Consider the following 26,856-nt stretch of genomic DNA (forward strand, 5'->3'; position numbering starts at 1 on the left):
TCTCTCTCTCTCTCTCTCACACACACACACACTCACACACACACACACACACACACACACACACACACACACACATACACACACACACACACACTCTCTCTCCTTGTTGACATGGTGTGTGGGTAGAACTGCAGGTGTCCTCACAGGTCTACACAACGAGGTCAAAGTCATCCCTCTGAAAATGCAGGACATACAGGTGTCAGAACAGAAATCGTCACTGTTAAATGTCAGTGTGCGGCCTCCCTGTGCTTGATTTTGATTGGTCACTTTTAGTCTGTCATCAGTACATCCCACTGTCAGTGCTCCAGCTGGTGTCTGTGTCTCTGTAGCCATGTTTCTCATGTTGTATGACCACGGTCAGTTGTGAAACTATATACAAAAATTGCTACAGAACAGATATAAGTTAATAAGAAAGTAAGTAGACTGTATTTGTAGCCTGTGCTCTTTGTGTGATGGTTATCTCCTGTGTCAGTTGGAATAATTAGCTTACCTCTTCATTGTAGTTCATGACATGCTGTTTGATCTTGGATGAGTCTACCCAGGTCACAAAATCTTCCATATTCCTGAAACGCACATTTGAATTGTGATTAATAGCATGGACTGCAGTTGTGCTATTGGCCAGCAGATGGAGCACCTTCCCAACAAAATGGACCTGCCAGTCAGTCAAATTAAGCTAACCTCTACAATGGAAGGTTTGTCAGGTGAGAAAGAAGATACATACACGTTTGAGGTAGTAATGTGACCCAGTGGATTGTGGACATGACCTGTAACCAGGACCCTGGGCAGTTCACTCCTGTACCTTACCTGCTTTGCTAATGAATTTCATGACTGCAGTGCTTTTGGTGGTAACAGCATAAACAGGAAGTGGGCATAGGAGAAAAAAAGGAAGTGAGCAGAGGAAAAACGAGAAGCAGAGAAAAACGAAGGGCTGGAGCTCCGACGTCACATCAGACCAGGCACAGCGCTGACCTTTACCCACCCCATTGAGACACACACATCAACAGGAAACCCACCCACACAGGAAACGTGCACTGACATGCAGACAGACAGACAGGAAACGCCATTGAGACACACCCACAGACAGGAAGTGACGGTCAGCAAGAGTGGGACAGACAGGGAGGCAGGTATGCTGATGACTGCGGCTCACCTGGTGACCAGGAACGCTGGGTCTGTGACGATCTCTGGGCCCACACGTACATCTGAGCCACAGTCAAGGACAGACAGACTCCGGGGGACTGTACCGAGTGAACACTGGGGCATATCCAGTAATAACAATAATAATGCAAAATCCAGGGGTCTGCACTGCGTGAATGCTGCACTGGAAACTGAAGGACTGCCTCTAGAGGGTAAGTGGATGACCATCCCACTGCCTCTACAGTAGGCTTTCAGGGAAGTAAAATCACCAAAGTTGCAAAAAGTTGTGCAATCATAGATAAAACCAGTTACGTTAATGTTTCCACCGAACAGGCTAAGGCCCGACAGAGGAACCCAAGATGCCAATGCAGCTAATGCTACAGAGAATTTCTTACTTTGTGGCATGTGGCAGGAACTAGTCAAATTGTCACAGTGATCAATGAATCTCTCCCTTTGACTTTGCATCTTATCAGAGAGTCTCTTCATTAAAATGCCCTCCTTCAAGCAACCCTTTCCTTAATATGCCACCCAGATGGATGTGTGTGCTTTCACTGCGACTTACAGTCACTGGTGACGCCATAGTTTACTTAAATGTTTGTGTGGTAGGAGAAAGGGCAGAGGGGGTCCAGGGCAATAGTGAGTCAATCTGACTCACTGAATTGAAGCTAGCAAATTTGTCTGGATCGAAATCCACGAAGCAGAAAGAACAAAGTACAGAGAGAGAGAGCTTTTACCGTTAACTCTCCTATGGCCTTTACCATAGCAACAAGGGAGAGGCACAATCACAGTCATGTGACTGGATTAAAATGCCTTGTGTATTCAGGCTTACCCCACAAAAGCACGAAGGAATCAGAACTGCACATATACTCATTCACATCCTACAGACAAATGCACCAACTATCCCCACATGTACCCAGTTATGTACTAAGCATTCACAGAAAAAAGCACACACAGCACAATTTCCTACTTACCAACATTCAGAATACCCTTCAGCACTGTGGGCGGGACACAACGAGTGTCCCATACGGTAACGCATAGCGTGCATGCACACACACCATCTCTGCTACCCCTAAAGGCCAGTTTAGCTAAAGGAGAGTGTTTTAATGTGGTCAGCCATGTTCTGGCTGGTTGCTCTAAATGACTTGTTTGTAAATGACAAGCAGCAAGACCTTCATCCTTCACCTAAGGCAGGTGTAGTGTTCAACCTCCCAGAATGGTGGGAGGTTGTGCACATTCTAACACTGTCCCGGGTCTGCAGCCTGTCCTTGGCTCAGCAACACAACTGCAAGCAACTGATGCACCAGCTGGTTGCACCATCTTGCAAAACAACAGATGCCTGTCTTTATCTAACCAACACAATTGGAGGCCCTGAAATGTACAGTGAAGCTACAGCTGCTACTTTGGTGGTACGCTGGCGCCCTAGCAGTGGGTGAAGGATACGACCCTGCTCGATGAAGGTGATCGCCATCTTTAGGTTCTGAGCCATTCGCAGACTCAACATGATGGTGGGCAGACGCCTCCTGGGAAAAGACAGAGACGATTAAACGAAAAGAACGATTAAACAATCACAGTAATGAACTGTAAAAAATGAACATCCTCTTGCAAAGCTTGCTCCTGCAAATTCACATTTTTATTTCATATATAACTGTGTCATTGACCTGAACTCAATGAGTGTGCACTTTACTTCCTAATGAATGTCTGACTGCTGTATAACGGCTGCTCTCCGCTGTCTGATCACATGACAAACACAAATAAATACTTGTATAGGAGCATAGATGCTGCAGCATAGATGTGATGAAGGTGTTGAAAGAGGGTTGAAAGAGGTTGTTTTCCACTGACCTGCAGAAGGACGAAGCAGTGACCTTCTCTGTGAGCGCCAAGTTCTGTTTGGTGGGGATGAGACCCACGCTGTGCCTGTGAAGGAAGACATTAAAGTTCCAGTGCAGATGTCCTGTTTCATCTCCACACATACTCACCAAGACATCCCAAGCAAGCACACGGTAAGCTTTTTAACAGAAAAACTCGGGAAGCACTTGGTACATTCGGTTAAACACTTTACCCCTGATTTTTTTTTGTTATCTTTTTCCCCAAGAACCATCAACCAGTGGTGAGAGCCTGACAGACACCTACATAAGACCACTTCCTGGAAACAGAAATGCTTCAGTAAAAAACTGAGATATGGGAACAGGAAGGAAGATGAAGTAACATGAGATATTGGAGTGCATCAGTTCAGATAAGCTTAACCGGACATAGAGTACATTTTGCAAAAACGCACCCCTCCCCCTCTCTCTGACATCACACACATCCTCTCCTGAAGTGTGGGATTGCGGGACCTCCTCCCCTAAATTCGCCAAACGCATGCATAAGTGGCAGATATTTTCTCTCAGGACCTCATGGTTGGCCGAGAACAGCAAATGGTAGTTCATGCTTACTGCTAGTATTGACTCTGTGAGTATTTGTGTCAATGTGTGTTCCTCTCTCTTGTTACTACCTTCTGGCTAGTATTGTACAAGTAGTTGATGAGTGTGATTTTTTATAAGCTTTACTTGTGTCCTGTGTTGAAATTCTTCACACAGATTCACTTGAGCATGAACACAGGTGGATAAGCCCACTGGTGATGTCATCAGTCAGAGTGTATTTATAGTGGAGTATCAGGACACCCCCCACCCCTGTGGTGCTGAGTCAGAGCTGCGGGGTGTGAATACCAGTCAAGCCAGCCCCCCCCAGCAACTTGTGAATTTATGACACAAAGTAACCTCAAGCTGAAGAGATACTGACACGCACACACTGGCTTTCTCATTAAACATACACACAGACAGATATACCCAAAAACATACATACACAGATACAGTCATGCACATGCATGCATATATACACTCACTAAAACACATACAGATTAATATACTCATTAAACACACAAGCACACACACTTAATTGCTCCTCGTTTTATAAACACACTTGCTAGCTGCCATTCTAGTCTAAAGTCCCCATGCTAAATGCTACTGTCCTGCTCCTGTCACATCATTCACCTTAACTGCAGGCTCGGCGCCAGGAGAAAATGTAGAGGGGTGCAACTGCAATCCACGGGGGCGCACACAAAGTCATAAATACTATCTAGACATCGGGATATAAGGAGACAACTGGGGGTGCACGGAGGTCCGCCTGGGGGCGCAATGCACCCCTAAGCACCCCCCTAGCGCCGGGCCTGTTTAACTGACAAGGAGAAATACAAGCCCCATCTCCGTCTCATCATGACGCCCCTCTCGCTAGTGCCCCCCTCCGTGGGCCACCCCTCCTCCGACACATCGCTCCATTCATTCCCCACATTTCTGATTTCTGGCGACCTGCATTACACTCTCGCTCGGACTTACAGTTTCTCCAACAGCAGGGCGGTGGTGTGGGCTCGGAAGCCGTCTTTTTCGTCCAGGTCCCGAATCTTCTGCGCCAGTTCCCTAATGTTTCGGCTCAGTTTGTTGTATCTAAGGGGAAAAAACTACCTCAAAATCTAATATGCACAAAATTACTGCTCCTGTGGTCTATATTTACAGTTTCCACGCTTTCGGGGTGTTGTTTTTTTTTACTTAAGCGAACTTAAATGTCAAACTGCCACTAGTTCTGATGCGCATGGGCAACAAGCCTCAATACGGCCTCAGAGCCAACTACAATCCATCTACTGTATAAAGCACAGCAGAACTGTCATGGCGGCGCCCATGAACCACACATGAGCGGCGCACACATATATTGTTATAGCTAGCTAGTGAACCTTTTTTTTTTTACATAACCCTAACCACAACAGAACACATAAAATAAAATATAGTCCTGTATTCACATTTTAAGACACACGCCAACAATGTTGTGTAGTTACGTTTATTAGGTCCTCTTACAAGTAACAGCTAGTGTTGTTAGTCTAGCGAACTTAATCTTTGGTTACATAGCTAAACTCCTTATAGAATCGCACCAGCACGACTAACTAGATCATTTATACGGTACGTAACATTTTATCTTGTTAGTTCGCAAAGTATTGCATAGCTCACTTGGTGTAGTCCTCTCGCTTTTCGATGTGGTATCTCCGCAACACTTTAACCTCATGCAGGTTGTTGTCCACCTCCCAGTTAATGAAATCCACCTTCTTCAGGAGCTTCTGCTCGTGAAACTTTAACTTGCGAACCATTTTCACCGATATATTATTAGCAATAAATACAAAAGTGTTTTCTTCGCCGACAACAAAGTACGGCGACACCGGTGGCCCAGTTGATGACGACACGGCACCCGCAGAAACCACGTGGCATATGACACGTGACTTATAAGATTACCTCTGCCTTTCCGAATATTGAACCGTGGCTGATTTACTCGACTTTTCTCTGGTACATAGGAAGCGGAAGATTCGTGAATTCTCTGAGCGCTTTTATCGCTTATTTATTACTATTATCGCAAATATGACATCCATCCTCAGACCAAAGCTCCCTGCTTACATTTATCGTGATATTTCTGCAGTTTTTACTTCCGTTGATTTCACAGTCAACTCAATGTACTGTTTGCTGCAGTTGTGTGGTCCTGAATAATTTCGAGGTGCATTTCAATATGCACCTCAGCGTATTGTGTGTTGAGAAAAGTTGCGCTATATCTTGACTGTTGTCTCCAGGTTGCTGTGATTGTTCAACGAGGGATAGATGGAAGGGGCTGAAATGATGAAAAGAGCAGAAGGTGACAAGAGGAAGCAGTAAAAAAAGCAGGTAGATGATAATCAGGCAGCATGGTGATCCACATCGTGCCCTAGCAGGGTTCAGTTTAGGGCCAAAAGAGAAAGAACATTTCTGCACATGAAAAGGAGAGAAAGCATGAGAAGAACAAGCCCACTGAAAAAAACACAGTTGCAGAGAGAGTTTATTTTCATTTCTACCAGCTTACTAAAGCTATAAAAAGTGCATGGTGGGAGGGGTTTGGCTGACACAGCAGCTACCCTGAGTTGTTCTGCTTTATGTCCCCATTTCAGGGTGTTTGCCAAGCAAGACACTGAACAGGGATGGAATGTCTGCCTGAGCTGCTGTCCCAGTTCTGTCTTTGCAGGGTGTGGACATATGCAGAAAGTACACACGTGTCTGAGAAGGAACACACATGCAGAATGCAGAATGATTAAACTTAGATTCCCACCAGCTTTCAGGACTTTGGCACTGAGGCATATGTTCCAACTGTACATTTCACATTCATGTTGTAAATATGCAACTCAACAGCTTTGTAAAAAGGCCTACATATTCTTCATGTTCTCAGTTCTCCCCCTCTGTCTGATTTCCCCCTCCGCCCCATGTGTGAAATTATATCCTGACATCATCTGTTCTCTGCATCTTTGCTTACACAAAACAGCCCTCCACGTGTGACATAAATTATCTGCTCATACACACGTACATACACTCACACGCAAAGAAATGCTTTACATAAGCAGAACAGAAACTTCCGATGCATTTATTCAGTTATTGAGTAAATCATTCAATATTGAACTTAATTAAAACGAACGCGACGCCATGGTAAATGAGTTTTTATCACCCCTTTGCCAGCATGTGAGAGGTGCAGTTCACTGACTGTACATTAGGTGCGCTGTTGAGTCGAGCAAGGACGAATTGGAGCTGTCCCTTGGGGCAGGGGTACTCAGAGTCTACTGAGACAATCAGACGTGAAGCATTTCTCGCAGTAAAAAGAATTAGCATTGCTGAAATAACTAACGCAAAATGAAATAGGCTAGTACATAGTTAGTCCTGTGTTTTAGTAATCTGGTCATACATGTACAATTCACACCTAATGCCATTCACAAACTAATCTGTCACCCCCACGAGAACAACAGGTCACACATTATTATATTTATAGCATTATATGTATGTTAGATGATGTTATAATCCAAGAGTATATATACAATGCTACGTGTTGTATTTAAACAGGATTTCCACAGAAGGTGATGGGATACAACAGGGATACAACAGCCGAGTTCGAATTCACAGCCTAAGGTATTACATCCAAATTTCTGCCCGTTATTACCTGTGGCTGCATGTTTTTCATTTGATATTTTTCTTTAATCTCCAAGCGAGCCCGACAGATATAGTAAGTTTCTAATTTGCTGTCGGTGAGAATGTCTGCTACATGAAAATGCAATATACACGTAAACATGTAGGATTTCAAAAAAAAAAAAAAACTTGAAGTTTCACGCAAATGGATAGCCTTCCAGATATGAAATAAACATATCCAGACTTGAGCATCTTGTCGAGGAATTTTCTAGATTTGTACGATGGCACCGTGTGCATTTCACTTAATTCAACATCAACATAACAGCAGTGAATGTCCAGCCCTTGCAAATCTGACACAACAAAACTGTTTATTTACTCAGACATTGTTTACGACGATAACATCAGCCGTTCTCCCAAGCTAAATGCAAAAACCAAACCAAAGTAATTATGCCCAAAAATTACTAGACTCGATTTCAAACGGTTACGCACAAAAAAAAAACCAATTGATGAACGGGTTAAACTTGAGTCATAGTTTTTGAGAAGTATCAGTGAAAATTCCTCCGCCGCAGCAAAACGGGAGAGGGGAGGTAGAGCAAAAAGACGAAAGCAAAATAAAAGCAGACTTTCGGAAATCATAATGACACAATTTCCCATCTTAGCATAATCAGCAAGTTGGCCCAGCTTTCGGTGCGCTTGGACGGATCTAAGCGCCCTCGTCGGAGCTGCCTGCAAGCGTCTGCTTGTGAAAGTAGCGGAAGAATACATACTGCCTGGACTACATTGATGAGCAAGGGGAGAGAGAGCGGTGATGAGAGCTGGCAAACAAGCCAAGAAGTTTTGAAATAAGTTAGTGTCGCTGGGCCACACAGACTCAATGGGGCTTATCTTACCTACATATGAAATGCCGTAAAAAATAAGCCGATCGGGACAGACCAGAACGAGTGAGTTAAACTGGCAGATGGCACAGAAGTGTGACTTTTAAAAAATACTTAATAGGAGTTGCTGTTATGCATTTTAAAGTTTAGTTGGCCACCTTGGACTCTATGTGGATTTTACAGATAACATGGGGAAATTACCCGGTGTCACGCCTGGCAAAGTAGTTCTACTCATCGTCTGCTGGATCCAGTTTTCGGACGGTAAGATACCAGCGGGGATTTTAAAATTTCACTTGACCAAGTAATGTTATCTAGCTTCCTCCGTTCGACATTTTCTCTGCCATGTGAGTGGAGAAGCACCTAAGTAACTGTACTGTAGCCAGTTTAGGTGCGATAGCAACCCAGCTAACGTTATACTAGCTAAGTATAGCTACCTGCATTAATAAAGCACGGTACGACGCACCTGTTAAATGGTTAGCTATGACTAACTACATCAGCCAGCTAGTTAGTTAGCGAGTTAGCTTACGTTAGCCTGCGGTTGTGATTTGTGATGAGCAAACGTTATTCGTGGATGAAACTACTGATGCAGCTACAAACCGAATAGCTAGCCAGTTACCTCACTTGTCAGTTAGTTAACCTTACATGGCCTAAATAAGTGATAACCTGTGCGCCAGTTGATTGAAAGTAATGTAAATGAAAGCCAGTTAGCTGGGTAACAGTTATTCATTTTTAAGTGCTTTGGCTAGTTGGCGGGGGTGCCAGATGTTTGAACCAGTGGTAGTGCTACCCTGCGCTGACAAACTTGTAGGCTGGCGGTTTTAGTGTCTTGAGCTTGCCAGTTAGCTAACGTTAGCCACCAAACTGTCAAAGAGAAGGGACGGAAGGTAGTGAAATGTCAGCGCTGTGGTGGCATGGCGTTAGTCTTCCTCGATCTTGCTACATTACATGACTCATGCGTCGTTGCGTCCGATTTATTGGCGCTTGCTTGAATTTCCCAAGAAACTACCACCAACAAGAATGTTTCAGCCGGTCTAGCTACCCACACTGACCTTGCGATGGACCTGCATTAATGTTTATTTTGAAAATGCCCACCATTTAGACAGATTAAACATACGCAATAATTGAGCAGCTAGCTTACCAGGCGCAATTATTTAGTTGTATAACTAACGTTAGTCATAGTTACTTACTAGGTACTTATTAGTTACAGAAATAGAGCAAGCGACTTAGCTAGTTTGGGATGTCAACGAAGGGGTCAGCGTTACCCCGTTAGCTAGATTGTAATGGGAAGGGTTTGCGCCGCCGCCCAGATGTTCAGAGTAAAGTTTACGTCCAAGATAACTATCCACGAGAACATCTACCAATCCGAAATTAATCTTTATGCTTTTCACATTGTGAAGTTTTAAAAAATCAAAATATCTTTTGTCCCCTCTTCACAGCGCCATTGAAAAACCACGAATCTGAAGCGTAATTCCATAAACAACTACTGATCAGAGTTTTCCTCGCGGCGAAATGTGTGGGCGTAGAGCTATGTGTGCTCAGAGGAAGAAGCAAACGTTAGCTATCTAACGTTAATTACTGCCAGCTTGCGAATTTGTTTTAGTTGTGATCTTTTCGTTGATTCCAACAGCGGAAAAGTTCATTTCAATATCAGCCAAAATTTGGTGTTCGGATAGTGTATTAACTGTGTGTAACGGGCGTTGCTAGATTACTGGGGATAGTTTGGATTGGGTTTGAAATTTGTTAGATAGTCGTATTTTGTTGCATTTTGTTGAGCTCATAATGAATGCTGTGACGAATTTATTTTTACTTTTTGAATTTATAACGGTTTAAAGTGTAGTTATAGTAAGTAGTTGTAAGCAGTTATAGCGTAGCTGGGTAATGATTGGTTGAGTGGGTTCGAAAGATACGAATTTTGTCGAGGTATTTCGTTCCTCCATAAACAATGTGCCAGTTATACATTGTCTGCACGTGGTGCACTTAAAGTTATTAGAAGCTCGCCTGCTCCCCCACCACCAGAGGAAAAACCGTAGAACTACTGCAGGCTGGTGAATGAATTTAGTTTTTGATGTTTTAAATCACTCAAACTCAACCACTAACTCTGCACACCTTTTTTTAAAGAGCACAGATTTTTTTCAGAGACATTGGAGATGCTGCGGTACGCCTGGCCGCACGTGCGGCTCCCCTGTCCGTGGGCAGCTCTGGCGTGCGCCCCTTCGGTGGCACAACCTGTGCGCCTGTCCGCTCGAAACTTCATTAGCGGGGTTTCTGAACCTTTGAACATCCTTTCAACATTCTTTGAATGCGACACGGGGAATGTGGAATGCATGGGCGAATGTAAGATGAGCGCTGTCTGCTTTTGCAACGCTCAGAAAGACGAGAAACGTTATACTCAAGGATGAATAGAATTTGCCGCCTTTGTTCGCAGCTCTGTGCCAGTGCGTGTGTGTGCGCACTGACTGGCGCAGATATCTCTGTAAATGTGACCCTTGTTGGGCACCAGTCCGGTCCGTTTGTTTCCCCTGGTGTGAAATTAGATTTTTCCCTGAGGAAAAAGGCGCCTTTTATTGGCCGACCCACAGGCTCACATTGCTGAGTGTCCACACTTCCTCCTACAGATACTGCTTTATACTGGAGGACATCAACATACACAGACACAGACACACACACACACACACACACACACACACACACACACACACACATACACATACACACACATATGCATGCATGCACATAAATACACACACAGGCAGACATAGTCACATACTGCTGGTTATTTTCAGAAATCCTTGTGGCACAGTGGTTGTATCTTCCTCCAGCCTGAGCAAGGCTACATGTAATTGGGCAGCTGAGGGAGGAGGGGCCAGTAGCCGCCATGGCCGGGCCCCCAGCACACTGTCATCACTAAGATGGGCAGCTGAGGGCAGGCTGCTGGAATTGTCCAGTGGTAACAATGGACGCTCAAGTCGGCTGTCATTTTGTGGTCAGAGACACTGAAAGATTTGGTGTGAAGGAAGGTGAGGGTCAGGAGGATGCCCTGGCTGCACACCATGCCCTGGCTGCATTCTTTACCATTGTAGCAAATCAACAGGTATTCAGTGTGTTGTGTTGTTCACACCCACTTATTGGCGTGCATAAGTGATGCTGTATAATCCAACAAGGCGTTGTTAAGGTGACGAATGGAGGGGCGCAGAGTGGTCTTGGGTTTCCATGACGACGGTTAAGCAGCTGGCAGTCTGTCAGTTTTTGGGCAGCAGAGGTCACATCCTGACACGGTGTGAACAACTTCCTGGCTTTGCTGCACATGGACTGCAGCCAAGAGTGAGCCGTGCTCCCCCTTCGCTCGCACATGGGCAGACACACCAGCCAGAGCGAGCGACACTCCCGTCTCACTGCCCCGCCCGCGGGGACGCTCCCCCGACCACATCTGAGCGCGAGCGGGGGAAAGGGTCGAGGCGGCTGTGGGTGACATCACGCACAAATCGAAGCCGGAGCCGCCCTGCCCAGCCCCGGGTTTTTGCTTATACCTGAACTCCTACAGGTTGTGTCTGTGGAGTTTTTGCCACTCTTTGGCAGAACTGGCTGACTAATTTGAATTTCCAGTTTTGATCAATGAAATATGATTGTTCGAGACGCATTCTTTGACCATGTCAGTGTAATTAATGTAAACAGTTTAGTCTATGGTGGAGCACACAGTGGTTGTCTTCTGGGTTTGTTTTATGTTCTGTCTGAAAGTCTGAAAGATTACCACTACATTGTGTCAGGAAACAAGTCAGCGTAGCTGACAACCACAAATTTTGTGGATCTGTGATCTGTCAGGTTGTCTGAGCACATGGTTGATTATTTATCACTTTCATGACTTCTAGGTCTTTAAAGATTATTTTTTAATTTAGTTAGACTGTTTAGTGGCAGACACAACTGAGCTATATAGCTGAATATTTATTCTCAGTTTGTAGACATCTAGCTAGAGAAAATTTTAGTCAGTCAGTCAGTCAGTCTCTCTCTCTTTCTTACTGTCAGTGACACAAATCTATCATTTAGCATAGAACATAAATAATTAGCAACCAAATGTCATCAGTGGTCTGTCCTGTCCATTTGTTTGTCTGTGTCTAAGAGCTAATATCAGCATCAAGGTTTTTAATTTAAATATGCTTGAGAAAAGAAGATCGGTGTATTTCAATGTATTTCTTTCATTCAGGATTTAAAATGAAAGGCATATCCATTTTAACACTAACTGTATCGGTGATTCCAGTTGGCCCTGATTGTGGTCATTTCGGAGTCTTGAACTGGATTGTGCTGGTGGCATTTGCTTTGGCATGAGGGTGGTGGGAGGAAGTGAAGTTGTGAGATCATGGTGGGTAGACTGCGGTTGTCCCGTTCAGCATTTCATGACCGTCTATATTACCAGGGGTAAAGTGACACCTAGCAGTGGTAAAAATAAGACTGTCAGTAGAACTGGTTTAATATGGCAGTGTGTTTGTGTTTGTAAAAACCATGTGTATGTATGTATTTATGCGAAATTTATATTATCCATTTTATATTATATTACCTGTTTCTATAGTGTATTTATTGAAACAGGAAAGGTTGGGTTCTGTACTCGTTTAGGTATCTTGCTGAAGGGTGTAGCAGTGGTTCCCCTTATGGAAACTGAACACTGCCACCAGCGTGTTTGTAGGTTAACGTTGCGCAGAAGCAATGAGCCTGTAAAGCTACAGGGTTGAGTTTCCTTACTCTGACGGTGCCGTCGTGCCAGCCAGGTCGCTAGGGGAGGCGAGCAGGGCGAGACGGCCGCTCCGCACTGCCCTCCCTGTGACTGCCGGGCGCAGGAAGTGGGCGGCCCCCGCGGCGCGCACGCTTCCTGCGCCCGCTTGTCCTCATCCTCCCTGTCACGCAAACACGAGCGGCTGCTGCTGCTGCGAAGTCTCCTGACCTGTCACCAGGTTTCCTGGAAACGGAGCGTCTGCGCCGAGCTGCGCTTCGCCGCCCTCGCCGGCAGGGGGCCGCACGCACGTGTGTCCGCTCGCTGCCCCCCCCGCCCCTCGCCCTTCCTCCATCTCTGTGTCGCCGCGTCATTTCTGATCAGGGTGACAAGTTCCATAGTCCTGACAAAAACCTGGTCTTTGCTTTTGTGTGCTTGGTTAGTCATGGGATCGTGTGTGCCTTTCACAGCTCACAAATGTTGCTGTGTATACATACTGCAGTCAACTACTCAAAAATGTCTATCTTAAAAAAAAAAAACTGCAAGGTTTGTGCCATGTCAGTGTTAAATGTTGTAAAACACTGCATACAGTGACTGGCCCATGATTTCACCTGCAAACACACTTGCGTTTGGCAGTCTGATATCTCCCATAGTCTTATCATTTGAACCAGACAGTCTTGTACCTCCAGCAGCTGCATCATCTGTGACTGGCAGTCTGACATCTCCAGTAGTGCTGTCTTGTGTGGTAGACAGTCTGATATCTCCAGCAGTCATATCATTTGTGCTGGGCAGCGTGATATTTCTGGTGTTTTTACTTGTAAATGTGGCCCTGTCATATTGTAGTCTCTTGATGGGGTGTTAGTTTTACAGTGCTGTGGTCACGTCCATATGCATGACCTGTCTGTCCATCCTCTCCTGGGGGTGTGGAATTGCGCAGACCCCCTGCTGTCTGTCTGAGAGTGGCTCAACGCCACAATCACTCTGAGCCACAACAAGAACAGCCTGTCACTCCCCAGATCTTTCCCTTTTAATACACCAGTCGTTCAGGTCCTTGCCTGTGCTTTATATCTGAGACCACCACATCCTGTTAAAAAAAAGTGAGAACCACTGTATAGCTTGATGGATAAATATGTGTCACGTGGCCAGCAGTGTGGCTCAAAAGTTAAGGATCAGAGCTTGTAACTTAAAGCTGGGCGACTGCTGTTGCGCCTTTGGGGGAGGCACTTAACCCTGATTGCCTCAGTAAGTATCCAGCTGTGTATGTTCATGAAAACTGTAAGTTATGTATGCTGCTCTGGATTAGCAAGTGTAATGTAATAACTTATTTTATAATCAGAATGTTTTTTTTAAAAAAACAATTACAGCACTATAAATCTCATTATCATTCGGGTTCATTTTTATGCATATTAATGTGATGTTATCAGCCTCAATTTAGCCATTTACATTGTTACACTTATTTTGAACATTTTTGTTGGTGTCATGGATTGTTATTTTTGACATTGTATTTATTATTATGGTTGCAGCATTGTGTCTCAGTAGAGAGATTTTTGCCTGAATGTTATCAGAACATTGCCTGAAGGTTGTGTGTGTGAGGTAACAGTGACGTTGTGTCTGTGTATGTTTCAGCACTGCAGTGTTTAGGTGTCCGGGAGCCATGTGAGAATGGTGCCACCTGCGTCACCTATTACAACGGCACAGGTTACTGCAGGTAGGTCTGAACCACACCTATTACAACGGCACAGGTTACTGCAGGTAGGTCTGAACCACACCTATTACAACAGCACAGGTTACTGCAGATAGGTCTGAACCACACCTATTACAACGGCACAGGTTACTGCAGGTAGGTCTGAACCACACCTATTACAACGGCACAGGTTACTGCAGGTAGGTCTGAACCACACCTATTACAACGGCACAGGTTACTGCAGGTAGGTCTGAACCACACCTATTACAACAGCACAGGTTACTGCAGATAGGTCTGAACCACACCTATTACAACAGCACAGGTTACTGCAGATAGGTCTGAACCACACCTATTACAACGGCACAGGTTACTGCAGGTAGGTCTGAACCACACCTATTACAACAGCACAGGTTACTGCAGGTAGGTCTGAACCACACCATCCAACAGGAGTTCAGGTTACTGCAGATAGGTCTGAACCACATGCTTACAACAGGAACACAAGTTATTGCAGGTAGGTCTGAACCACACACCTACAACATGAGTACAGGTTACTGCAGGAAGGTCTGAACCACACACTTACAACAGGAGCACAAGTTACTGCAGGAGGGTTGTCTACGTCTGAGAATCCCTTTCAGAAGCACCAGGGGTGGCTCTGTAATCCCCAGGGAAAGTTTTGGACACACCAAATGTTTAAAAATGTGCCTTCTATGGGCCATTAACTGGCGTCTGCTTGCTGTGTGGGAATAAACAGCGTTTTGGAGATCTGTAAGCTGCGTGCGGGGTGGGGCGGGACAGGCAGGGCTCGGCTCGGCTTGGCAGAGCTGGGTGACTTTGAGCCGTCAGACCGGTGCCACCGCAGCAGGGAGGGTCCTGAGAGAGAGAGTGTGTCTCAGCCTGCCAGGACATTCATCACCCAGCAGGCGAGCACATGAGAGTGTGTGTGTGTGTGTGTGTGTGTGTGAACACGTATATGAGCGTGTGCTTGTTAGTGCATGTGTATGTAAATGGGTGTGAATTTGTGTGTATGTGCAGGTATGTGTGTGAATGTATGTGTATGTGTTTCCTTGTGTGTGTGTATGTTTGTGTCTGTGCGTGTATATGAATTTGTGTGTGTATGCCTACAAATGTCTGTGTATGTGTCTGAATGTATTTATGTGTGTTTTCTTGTGCGTGTTTGTATGTTTGTATCTGCATGTGTATGGGTTTGTGTGTCTATATGCATGTGTGTATTAGTGTGTGTATGTGTTTGCATGTGTGCGTATGCGTGTTTGTGTGTACATACGTGTGTAAATGTGTGTGTGTATGAATGTGTGTGCAGTGATATGAACGTGTGTGTGTCTGTGTGTGTGTGCTTGCATGTGTGTTTGTGTGCGAGTGCATCAGCTGGGGATGGATGTAATGGCAGTGAGAGTGAGAGGAGAAGCAGAGATGACCATGTGACTGGGCTGGCGTGCTGTGAGGCAGAAGTGAGAGTGTAGGGGGAAGGATGAGGCATGTGGCATCGCTGCCAGAGCCCATCTGTGCATTTCTAACACATACGTACGTATATCTACCCATACAGATGTAGCGTATGACTTTATGTTACATTACAGTACGTCTTAGCTTAGCAAGCGCACTCAGATGTATCTTAGTTTTTTAATAAATGATCCATTCGTACCGCAGGATATTTACTGAAGTGATTCGGGTGAAGCACCTTGCTCAAGGATACATCAGCACTGCCATGCCTGGGAGTCGAACCTGCAACCTTTGTTCCCTGTTGCAATTTCATCAGTATGGGAAGTACCTGGGAAAGTGGAAAGTATGGGAAAGTGTTTTGTTCGGGGAAAGTGCCATGTTCATCTGGCCAAACTCTCAGAATTGCACTGAATCACAGTTAGTAATTGGCTGAGTCAGCCGGTGGTCATGTGACTAATCGCTGGTGGCATTTGTGTGTTTGTGGTGCCATCTGGTTCTGCCACTGTCATGTCAAAAAAACAACTCAGTCCTCCTTTTTCACTGATGTCTGCATTTAAAAATTCATCTGTGCTAATTATACACGAAGAAGGAATTAAAAAATTTTATTTGATACTTCATTACTTTGACAATAGGATGTCTTGGATTTGAGATGACATGTTCTGATACAATTCAGCACTGTTCTGTGGAGGTGTGCAGTCCAGGTGCTTTTCAGTGCCATACGATACTCTCCTGGGAATTGGAAGCACGGGCTGTTGTGCCTGCCAAAGCAGAGATAACATTCAGGGTCACAGAGAATCTTTTACAGCGACCAAACCGATGAGTAACTCACATCCCCCAGTCACAGGCTGCTGAAGAATCAGTCACTGTCTGTTCATGACAGCAGACCTGTCAGAAAATGGCAAAATGCCCCTCTTCTGCACAAGAGCTTACTTTCCCAGCATTCCACTTCCACATTCTGCTCATGCCTTTACTTAAGTGGAGCAATTTAAGATCTACTCAGGTCTGTACCTCAGCTCACAGGTAAACAAACAGGCTTAGGGGTGCACCATTTCAGATGTGGTGAGATAAAGCTGCTAACGGCCTCTCTGGCCTGCCCCCCCCCCCAATCTGCAGATCACCTGTGCGTGTCAGACTGGTTCTCTTTGTTTCCGGACAGCGCCAGGGGTGCGAAGGCGGTAACCCATCCCCACAGAGAGAGGGAGGGTGGGCGTATGCTGATCGTTTGATCTGACAGGTAGAATTTGCCACGGGGCAGGCAGAGGAAAGAGAAAGGGGGGAGATGAAAAACAGGAAGGCGTCTTTAAATGCGGAGAAGGTGTAATGTGATAACTGTCCCTCTGGCTTTTCTCTGATGAAAGGTGTGCGTGCTGACAGGGAATGACAGAGGAGGAAGAGGGGGATTAGAAAGCAGCACTCTTTCTTCCTCACTCTCTTTCTCTCTCCTCTCTCTCTCTCTGTCACTCTGTCTTGCCCTCCAGTGGCCCTGCTAGCTTTAAATAATAAGTAAAAGTTTAGGGAACACGTAGCCGGTTCGGGCACTGCTTGAGTTTGCCTTCCAGGTGAAAGCAGAGAGTCTGTGGTAGCGTGTCTGTAGATCATGGCTGCCGAGCACTGCTTCACAAAAACCTAACCTGCAGCCGACGAATTGTGAAAAAGTGATTTACTGAACCCGCAGAACCTAGACAGGTGCAGACGGCGCCAGGGGGGTTAGGCCCGGGACTGATGACTCCCACAGGAGCGAAAAAGACGAAATCGCCGAGCCCTGGAAATAAACAGTCCATCCCTCGTGTCACTTGAGATGGCTGCTGAAAACCGAGCACTCTGTTTTGGTGAAATTTTTACGACTTATTTTTTTCACGGCTCATTTTTCATCCCGTGTCCAGGAGCAGCCACCCCAAACGGGCCGTTTGTGCTCAGAGATAGCCGTAGGTGAGCTGGGCTTGAATGTGGGTCACTTCAGGGTCAGCTGAGTACCCATTGTGACCCGAGCAGTGTTATTTTTCATTTAGCAGAAGTAGGCGTGTTTATGGAAGCTTGTGAAACGGTAAAGGGGGAAGTAATTTTGGCACAATGGCATGTGAATCACAAGGTCTCTGGCAAATATTTTCTTATTTAAGGTTAAACATGTCCAGCCACATGGTGTTTGTATGCATTTTTCCCCTTTTTCACCCAAATACTTATCAGCAGCTGTTCATTTGGCTTGTCTCATTGAAACAACATCACTCTAATGGGAGGGTAGGGTGTATCAGATGCAGTCCTCCAATACACATGCAGTGTTTCCACACTACATGTCCCAGAGTGCACCAGGAAGCACATGGCATACAGAGTATAGGTGCATCTCAATGACATCATCCAAGCAATCCGTAGACACCTGAACGAGTTGCAGGATGCTGACAGTTGTAATACAGGGCATCATTTGACACACTCACCCCCACCTCACGTAATGCACCCCTTCAAATTGGCTTTGTTCCGCTGATGTGGTCTCAGACGTCAGCAGACGACACAACTGGGCTTGAACGTAGTTCTGTGCTATCACTCATTGTGTTAACCCAGTAAAGTGCAGATTAACCGTGAACACTGGATTGGTGGAAAGCCTGTAATCGTGGTTCATGTAAATCGGCATGAGGGTCTCTACTGGACACACAGTGAGGGGAGAGTGAGGCTTTCCGGAGCCGGTGGCTGCTCAGGGCTGACTGCACGGCTCGCTGTTCTGCTATAGAGAGTAGAGCACTTTTAGTTTTTACCTTTCCCTTTCAAACCCAGCTCAGGTGATTAGTAGTTATATACGAGGCTTGTCTCACCTCTACAATCTCTGCACTCGTGTGGGAGTAGGTTGAGGTTGAACACTGGTGGAGAGAGCAGAGTTTATGTATGCAGTGCTAGTGTTGAAGTTCTAGTGTTGAGTTCAGTGTTGAAGCTGGATAGTGTTTGAAGCTGGACCGGTGCCTGGAAGAATATGAATCTTAGTCTGATTCTGAGTCTGATTTACCAAGTAAAAAAGTTTGAAGAGGAAAATTTGATGAAAAAAGTTGTCTTGCCCACTCATTTCAAACTCGTAAGAAGAGAATGGAAAAAGAGCTCTTTGAACTTCACAGAACAAACCCAATGACCTCACCTGTGAATGAAACTGCTAAATGAAAGCTATGGCCTAAATTAAACTCAAGTTGTAGAGATACTGCATCTTTGCTTTCTGCATGTGAGTCAGCCACAGAGGGGTGCTGGTGGTGTCACATGTAAGCCTCCGTGCCTAATGGATGCCTTTGTGTCTTTGATGGCTCAGAGATGGGGCATCGGTGCCACGCGCTGAACGCGTGATTCAGCCTCCGCGGCGTACTGAAACTCTGAGCTCCCTCCCCCCTCCTACTCTTCGCAGTCCCCCCCCCCCATTCTCCTCCATCCTCCCCCCTCTCCCTCTTCTTCTCCCTCTCGTGTGTGTTTAGCAGTTTTTATCATGTGGTGGGAGTGGAGTTGTGTAGGTGCAGAGAGAGAGGGAAAGACTGAGACACGGAGAGAAAGACTGAGACTCGGGGTGGGGGGGGGGGGTGCTGGTTTCTTATGAAGTCACTGATTTGTTGTGGGTTGTTGACTGTCGATTGTGGCTGTGTGCTAAACAGGCTTTGTGCACGCGTGAGTGTGTGGAGTAAGCATGAGTGCTCCTCAGGGCAACCCTGGGTGTAAGCTCACTGTGGAAGAATGAATGTATACTTTATTAGTCTGTCAGGAAACTTTCTGTCTCTGTGTTCACAGAGACTTTGAATTTTAACCGACAGAAACGAACCTCTGTCACCATTTAGGCCTTTAAAGCTGAAAAAGGAGCCAGTCTTTTTTTTTTTTTTTGTGCTGTCATGGCAGTTCAACCACTGGCTATATTACACAGTCTATAAACTAACCAATATTATTCCGACTGGAAATTTAAGACTAAGGCTAATGGCAAATGCTTAATTTTTCTTTGGCAAAAGGGTAATATTGTGCAGTTTTGCAATGTATGACCTGTGAGGAAATATGTCTCACACACCATGTGCCTGTTTGTGGATGTGGGAGATCAGCACTTCCGTCATGTGTATAGTGATACTATGCAAGTGATACTAAAATATTTATGACTTGATTAAAACTGTTTTTCAGAGATGTTGGCCCATGTATGTCCGTGTCTGTCTGTCTGCACGTCCCTGGAGGGCAGATATAGAGGTCTGCAGGTGTGTGTGCCTCTGGACAGCATGGTCTCCCTGCCTTCCTGTGTTCTGTAGGCCAGCGGTCACATCAGAAAGCATTGGGATGTCTCACAGAGGAAGAGCTCAGTAATCATATGATCTAATTACAAGATTCTGAGACACAGGCAGCGCGCGCGCGCGCACACACACACGCGCGCACGCGCGCGCACGCACACACACCGCAGTGTGAGATAGGGAGAGATAGAGACAAAGTTCCCCTCCATGTTTTGCAGTTCTTTATTGAGCGCTCTGCTCTGTGTTTGTAAGTACAGACAGAGCGGCGTGCCATCATGCCTCATGACCTGGCATGGCCTTACCACATCCTGTTTCACTGCGTGACACACACGCGTGCACAGACACATGCGCACGCACACACGCCCACACACAGACACACACGCTCTGACACATCCACATGCACTCTTATACATACATACATACACACATGCACACACACATCCACTTAAATGTACTCTCTCTCACACACGCACGCACACACACACGCATGCACATACACTCACACACAGAAACACACACACACAGTCACCACACACATAGGGAGACAGTTGGATGCTAACGTGTGTGTGTGTGTGTGTGTGTGTGCCCGTGTGTGTGTGTGTTTGTGTGGAGGGTCTTCCTGTGTATGGTTGTCTATGTGTCAGTGTTAATTTCCTGTGTCTAAAGAAAGATCTGAAGTGACAGGAAGGCTTGCAGCTTGAGTCTCTCTCTCTGCCACTCAGTCGACACCTCGCTCTTCTCTTCCTCCTCTTTAGTTTCTGTCTAATGCCCTGTGTCACATTTCTCTTTCTCGCTTTCAGTTTGAAAGAACGCACAAATATAGCTCCCCACTTCTGCCCGTTATTCGCTTTGCAGATGTTACATTTTTTGCCAGATGTACTGCAGAATGCCCTCTGAAACCTCTCAGGTTAAATCCCTTCCTCAGGGATGTGTAATTAGCGCCTCACTGAACCAGCAACCCATGTCAATGCAAGTCAAGTTCTTTGCCAATGACTAGATACACATTTCCCCTCGTCTGTTTCTCTCTCTCTCTCCCTCCTTCTCTTTTTTTCTCTCTGTCTGTCTCTGTCACTGTCTCCTTCTCTTCCTCCCTCTCTTTTTCTCTGTTACTTTCATTCTGTCTGTCTGTCTCTCTGTCCTTGTTTCTCTCTCCCTCCCTCTTTTTTTTCCTCTGTCTCTCTCTCTCTGTCTCTCTCTCTCTCCTCCCGTTGTTGGCCTTGTTAACATGTGGTGATGATATTTGTGCCATGTTTAAGCGCCTCTGGTTTCCGAGATGCCACCCTGTTTTGAAGTTGGTCCGTAGTGTGCCATTTATTTCATAGTCTGCTGGACATGTTTTCTTCGAGGAAACTCATTGTGTGCCCATCTGGTGCCCATGTTGGGAAAATGAGAATGTGGTAATTCTCTTTTGGGAACGCTGCCCGGCTCCTGACGTGTTAAACTGCGGCCTGCGTAACTGGAACAGGGTGGGTCTGTGCTGTGCATAGTGACCCAGCTTTGACGGGAACTGCGCACAAAGGCCAACCCTGGAAACATTCAGTCATGTGACCTGCACAACTGTGCCCATCACACTGGAATTTCTTCAGGGGTGGCCTTTACGCGTAGTTCCTCCATCCGATGCTGCGCAATCCCCATAACGATCGAGGAACTACACAGACGGGAACAATGCTTAAACCAATTCTAGAAACGTCCCGCTGAAAAATTTCCGAAGTGAGTGGGAGGTAGTCCCCCCCTGTTGGAGCTCCCTTGTGCTGATGGGTCGTTGTGGTCTGTGTAGGTGTGGCCCTGGCTTCGTCGGGGAGTACTGCCAGCACCGGGACCCCTGCACCCCGGGTTTCTGCCGGAACGGGGGCACCTGCAGTGCCAGCGTCTCCTGGGTGCCGGGCAGCCCCATCTGCACCTGCCCGCTGGGCTTCACGGGGGACAACTGCCAGACGCCCCAGAACTCCCTGTGCCACCCCAATAACCCGTGCCAAAATGGAGGCACATGCACTCTGCTGTCCCCAAACAAGTACCAGTGTCTCTGCCCCCGCAGCTGGACAGGTCTGTTCCTGCCTGTTATTGTTATTATTGTTATTATTGTTTCCATTACTGTTATTATAGTAGTAGTAGTAGCAGTGTTAGTTAGTATTTCTATGACTGTTATTAGTATACACACAACTTTGCTTGAGCCCCATATGGATGATGTTTCTGCAGGTCGGGAATGCAAGCTATGGGACGTCTGTGATTCCAGCCCCTGTTACAACGGGGGCACCTGTGTGCTTAAGCAGGGGGGCGGGTACCGCTGCAGGTGCCCCAAGAGCTACACGGGCCCACAGTGCCAGGACGACCGGAACGAGTGCGCCTCCCCGGGCGCGTGTCAGAACGGCGGGCGGTGCGTCAACACGCCGGGGTCTTACCAGTGCGTGTGCCCGGAGAGGTTCACCGGACGCCGCTGCGAAAGCACCTACGTGCCCTGTTCGCCCTCGCCGTGCGCCAACGCGGGCACCTGCCGACCCACCTCCGACACCAGCTACCAGTGCCACTGCCTGCCAGGTGGGGAAACTGTGTGTGTGTGTGTGTGTGAGATTTGTAGGAGAGAGGGGCTTGTAATCCGCAGTCATAAAGGAAGCCTGTTTTTGTGGGATTGAAGTTAAATAATCTGTCAGGGTGAGATGCTGCCAGCAGTGGAGCAGTCTCGGCCTTTTGTGCATGGCATGCTGTTTTATTGTATCATGCCTTCATGTGGTGTGGGTCTAAGCAAACATGGAAAGACCACTATTTCATAGTGAAGTACAGCATAGTACAGTAAAGTCCTGTGATTGCGGTCAGTATTGTTACAATGAGTGAGTGAGCAGTTACAATGTGAATACCATCCTATCCAGGCTTCACCGGCAAGAACTGTGAGATCAACATAGACGACTGCCCCGGGCACCAGTGTCAGAATGGAGGTACCTGCTTGGATGGAGTCAATACCTACAACTGCCAGTGTCCACCTGAGTGGACAGGTAAGAACACAGCACAGAAGCGTCTGTGTGTGTTCGTGTGTGTGCCTGTATATCTGCGACCATCCGTCTGCATGTGTGTGTGTCTGTGTGTTTCTGCATGTGTGTGTCTGCGTGCGTGTGTCTGTGTGTTTCTGCATGTGTGTGTCTGTGTGTGTGTGTCTGCGTGTGTGCGTCTGCGTGTGTGTGTGTGTTTGTCCGCGTGTGTCTGCGTGTGTGTGTGTTTGTCCGCATGCGTCTGCGTGTTTGTCCGCGTGCGTCTGCGTGTGTCTGCGCGTGTGTGTGTTTGTCCGTGTGCGTCTGCGTGTGTGTGTGTTTGTCTGCGTGTGTCTGCGTGTGTGTGTGTTTGTCCGCGTGCGTCTGCGTGTGTCTGCGTGTGTGTGTGTTTGTCCGCATGCGTCTGCGTGTGTGTGTTTGTCCGCGTGCGTCTGCGTGTGTCTGCGCGTGTGTGTGTTTGTCCGCGTGTGTCTGCGTGTGTGTGTGTTTGTCCGTGTGCTTCCGCGCGCGTGAGCGTCTCCTCACCCGGCTCCGCCCTCTGGCAGGGACCCTGTGCACAGAGGACGTGGACGAGTGCCGCCTGCAGCCCAACAGCTGCCAGAACGGCGGCACCTGCAGCAACACGCAGAAGGGCTACGAGTGCGTGTGCGTCAACGGCTGGACCGGGCACGACTGCTCGGTCAACATCGACGACTGCGCCACGGCCACCTGCAGCGCCGGCTCCACCTGCATCGACCGCGTCGCCTCCTACACCTGCCAGTGCCCCCAAGGAAAGACGGGTGAGCCGCTGTGTTACTCGCACGCTTCTATTCCGCAGCGTGGCTCAGAGGTAAGGAGTGGCGCTCGCAGACAGAAGGTTGCTGGTTCACTTCCCCACCGGCACACTGCTACTGCTGTCCCCTTGGGCAAGGTGCTTAACCCACAGTTGTTTGAGTACTCGTCCATCTGTGTAAATGGATAAAATTGTGAGTCGCTCTGTGTAAGAGGTTCTGCTGAATAACAATACTGTGATGTAATGTATTGTTATGAGGTGAGGTGATCGTGCTACCCTAGGCTAGGGTAGGGCGCGGCTCAGCAAGGACAGACTCGTCAGTCAGAGCTCTGCCTGTCGGACTGTATCAGTGGGTTAAAACCGAAAAAAATTCAAACCGAGCTGGGTGAACCTGCTCTCTCTGACTAACACGTCCACCTGCGAGGGTAACCATAGTAACCTGGGCGTGGTGCCCTGTTCCAGGCCTGCTGTGTAACATGGACGACGCCTGCACCAGCCATCCGTGCCAGAACAGCGTGAGCTGCGACACCAACCCCATGACCGGCATGTTCATCTGCAGCTGCCAGCCGGGATACAAGGGCCTCACGTGCAGCGAGGACATTGATGAGTGCATGATCGGTGAGAGGGCGCCTCTGTCTGACTCCGTCTCTGCCTCTGTGTGTCTCTGTGTGTCTCTGTCTGTCTCTGCATCTGTGTGTCTCTGTGTGTCTCTGTCTGTCTCTGCATCTGTGTGCCTCTGTGTGTCTCTGTCTGTCTCTGCCTCTGTGTGTCTCTGTCTGTCTCTGCCTCTGTGTGTCTCTGTCTGTCTCCGTCCCTGTCTGTGTCTCTGTGTGTCTCTGTTTGTCTCTGCCTCTGTGTGCCTCTGTCTGTCTCTGTGTGTCTCTGTCTGTCTCTGTCTGTCTCTGTGTGTTTCAGTGCATCTCTGTGGGTCTGGGTGTCTGTGTCTCTGTGCATCTCTGTGGGTCTGGGTGTCTGTGTCTCTGTGTGTCTCTGTGTGTCTCTGTGCATCTCTGTGGGTCTGGGTGTCTGTGTCTCTGTGTGTCTCTGTGTGTCTCTGTGTGTCTCTGTGTGTCTCTGTGTGTTTCAGTGCATCTCTGTGGGTCTGGGTGTCTGTGTCTCTGTGCATCTCTGTGGGTCTGGGTGTCTGTGTCTCTGTGTGTCTCTGTGCATCTCTGTGGGTCTGGGTGTCTGTGTCTCTGTGTGTCTCTGTGTGTCTCTGTGTGTCTCTGTGTGTCTCTGTGGGTCTGGGTGTCTGTGTCTCTGTGTCTCTGTGCATCTCTCTGGGTCTGGGTGTCTATCTCTGCACGTCTCTCTGCTGCTTTCTTTGCACTCCCCTCTGTATGCGTAAATGTGTGCTCTCTCCTCAGGTCTGAACCTTTGTGAGCACAATGAGCACTGTGTGCGTATGTATGTATATAAGAATGTATGTGTATATAATATGTGTATGTGTACATATACAAACGTGTGTACATATATGTGTGTTTGCACATCTCTTCAGGGCTGAACCCTTGCGAGCACAATGGCCAGTGTGTGAACACAATTGGCTCGTTCTCCTGTAACTGCGCGCGTGGATACGGTGGCCCTCGGTGCGAGCAGGACCTCAATGAGTGTGACTCCTCCCCCTGCCACAACGGCGCCACCTGCCTGGACCAGATCGGAACCTACAGCTGCTTCTGCATGCCAGGTAGGGCCGTTCCCGCCGGACACACCGGTGCTGCTGGGAGTTCTGCCCCTGTAGGCTGACAGCACCCCTCTGCTCCTTCCAGGGTACCAGGGAGTGCACTGTGATATCGACATCAACGAGTGCGAGAACTCCCCCTGTCTTAACCAAGGGACGTGCCTGGACAAGGTCAACCAGTTCACCTGCCTGTGCCACCCAGGTGGGTGAGGGTGAATGAGAGAGTGAGTGTGTGAGTGTGCGAGTGTGTGAGAGTGTGTGTGTGGGCCCACGAGTGTGGTTGACAGTGTGTGAGTGTGTCACACTCGGCCTGTGTCCTCAGGTTTCTCTGGGAAGACATGTGAGGTGGACCGCGATGAATGCGCAAGCACCCCCTGCCAGAACGGTGCCAAGTGTATCGACCTGCCTGGCGGTTACGAATGCGAATGTGCCGTAGGTGAGACTGTCTCTCTGTCACACACCGCCATGCTGTCACAGACTCCCTCTCTATCACAGACCGTCTCGCTGTCACGGAAGGTCACACAGACTGCCACACTGTCACAGAGAGTCGCAGACTTTCTCATTGTCACAGACAGTGCGGTGTCACGGACTGTCACGCTTGTGTGTTAGTGCAGTGTTCAGCTGCTGCTCAGTCCTTCAGCTTTGTGCTCATTGACTTGCTGCAGATCTCACCTGTTAGCCTGTCCCAGAGATGAATGAAAAATTGCTCAGTATATACTGAGAGCAAGTGAGTCTGGCCTGATTTCTCTGCTGAATGAGGGTGTGCAGTGCAGCATGTTGCGGCCTCTCACGGCGTCTCCTGTGATGCGCTCAGGCTTCAGCGGGCCCGCGTGCGAGGAGAACGTGAACGACTGCGACCCCGAGCCCTGCCACCACGGCACCTGCCGGGACGGCATCGCCGACTACACCTGCGACTGCCTACCCGGGTACACCGGCAAAACCTGCAAGGACCCCATCCAGGAGTGCCATAGCAACCCCTGCCAGAACCGCGGCCGCTGCGTGGACGGGGACAACGAGTACCGGTGCATCTGCCTGCCTGGCACCTCCGGTCAGCTGGGGGAGGGGCCTTGTGGGAGGGGGGAGGGGCCTTGTGGACAGAGGAGGTGCCCTGTGGGAGGAGGGGGCTTGTGGGGGGCAGGGAGGGGCCCTGTAGGAGCGGGAGGGGCCCTGTGGGAGTGGGAGGGGCCCTGTGGGAGGGGGGGGCCCTGTGGAAGGAGGGAGGGGCGCTGTGGGAGCGGGAGAGGCCCTTGGGTGGAGAGGTGGGGGGGTATTTGGTGGGAGTATATTCGTGACTGTACATCCGCAACCCTGCGTTCACATCACAGTTCTGATTAATAAATGTTTGGTTCTTCCATTGTTGGG

The 26,856-nt window shown here is 47.8% G+C and overlaps 2 protein-coding genes across 2 annotated transcripts in view; one reads left to right on the top strand and one right to left on the bottom strand.

Moving 5' to 3' along the window:
- Window positions 1-51: 51 nt before the first annotated feature.
- imp3 (IMP U3 small nucleolar ribonucleoprotein 3) lies at window positions 52-5,401 on the bottom strand. Its single transcript, XM_036554137.1, has 7 exons — window positions 5,169-5,401; window positions 4,506-4,613; window positions 2,974-3,048; window positions 2,575-2,654; window positions 1,148-1,199; window positions 491-563; window positions 52-175 (listed from the first exon to the last, which is right to left on the bottom strand). The coding sequence occupies exons 1-7, from the start codon at window positions 5,303-5,305 to the stop codon at window positions 149-151; spliced, it is 552 nt and encodes a 183-aa protein (XP_036410030.1). The 5' UTR covers window positions 5,306-5,401; the 3' UTR covers window positions 52-148.
- A 2,528-nt stretch (window positions 5,402-7,929) lies between these two features.
- LOC118795368 (neurogenic locus notch homolog protein 2-like) overlaps window positions 7,930-26,856 on the top strand; it is a 35,111-nt gene continuing 16,184 nt past the window's right edge. Inside the window, exons 1-11 of the mRNA XM_036553811.1 lie at window positions 7,930-8,263; window positions 14,328-14,409; window positions 21,841-22,106; window positions 22,260-22,598; window positions 22,928-23,050; window positions 23,590-23,823; window positions 24,279-24,434; window positions 25,315-25,500; window positions 25,583-25,696; window positions 25,817-25,930; window positions 26,309-26,542. Coding sequence (XP_036409704.1) covers window positions 8,191-8,263; window positions 14,328-14,409; window positions 21,841-22,106; window positions 22,260-22,598; window positions 22,928-23,050; window positions 23,590-23,823; window positions 24,279-24,434; window positions 25,315-25,500; window positions 25,583-25,696; window positions 25,817-25,930; window positions 26,309-26,542 — 1,921 coding nt within the window. The 5' untranslated portion in view covers window positions 7,930-8,190. The remainder of the gene's footprint in view (window positions 8,264-14,327; window positions 14,410-21,840; window positions 22,107-22,259; window positions 22,599-22,927; window positions 23,051-23,589; window positions 23,824-24,278; window positions 24,435-25,314; window positions 25,501-25,582; window positions 25,697-25,816; window positions 25,931-26,308; window positions 26,543-26,856) is intronic.

Source organism: Megalops cyprinoides, chromosome 20, assembly GCF_013368585.1.
Source record: "Megalops cyprinoides isolate fMegCyp1 chromosome 20, fMegCyp1.pri, whole genome shotgun sequence".
NCBI lineage: Eukaryota > Metazoa > Chordata > Actinopteri > Elopiformes > Megalopidae > Megalops > Megalops cyprinoides.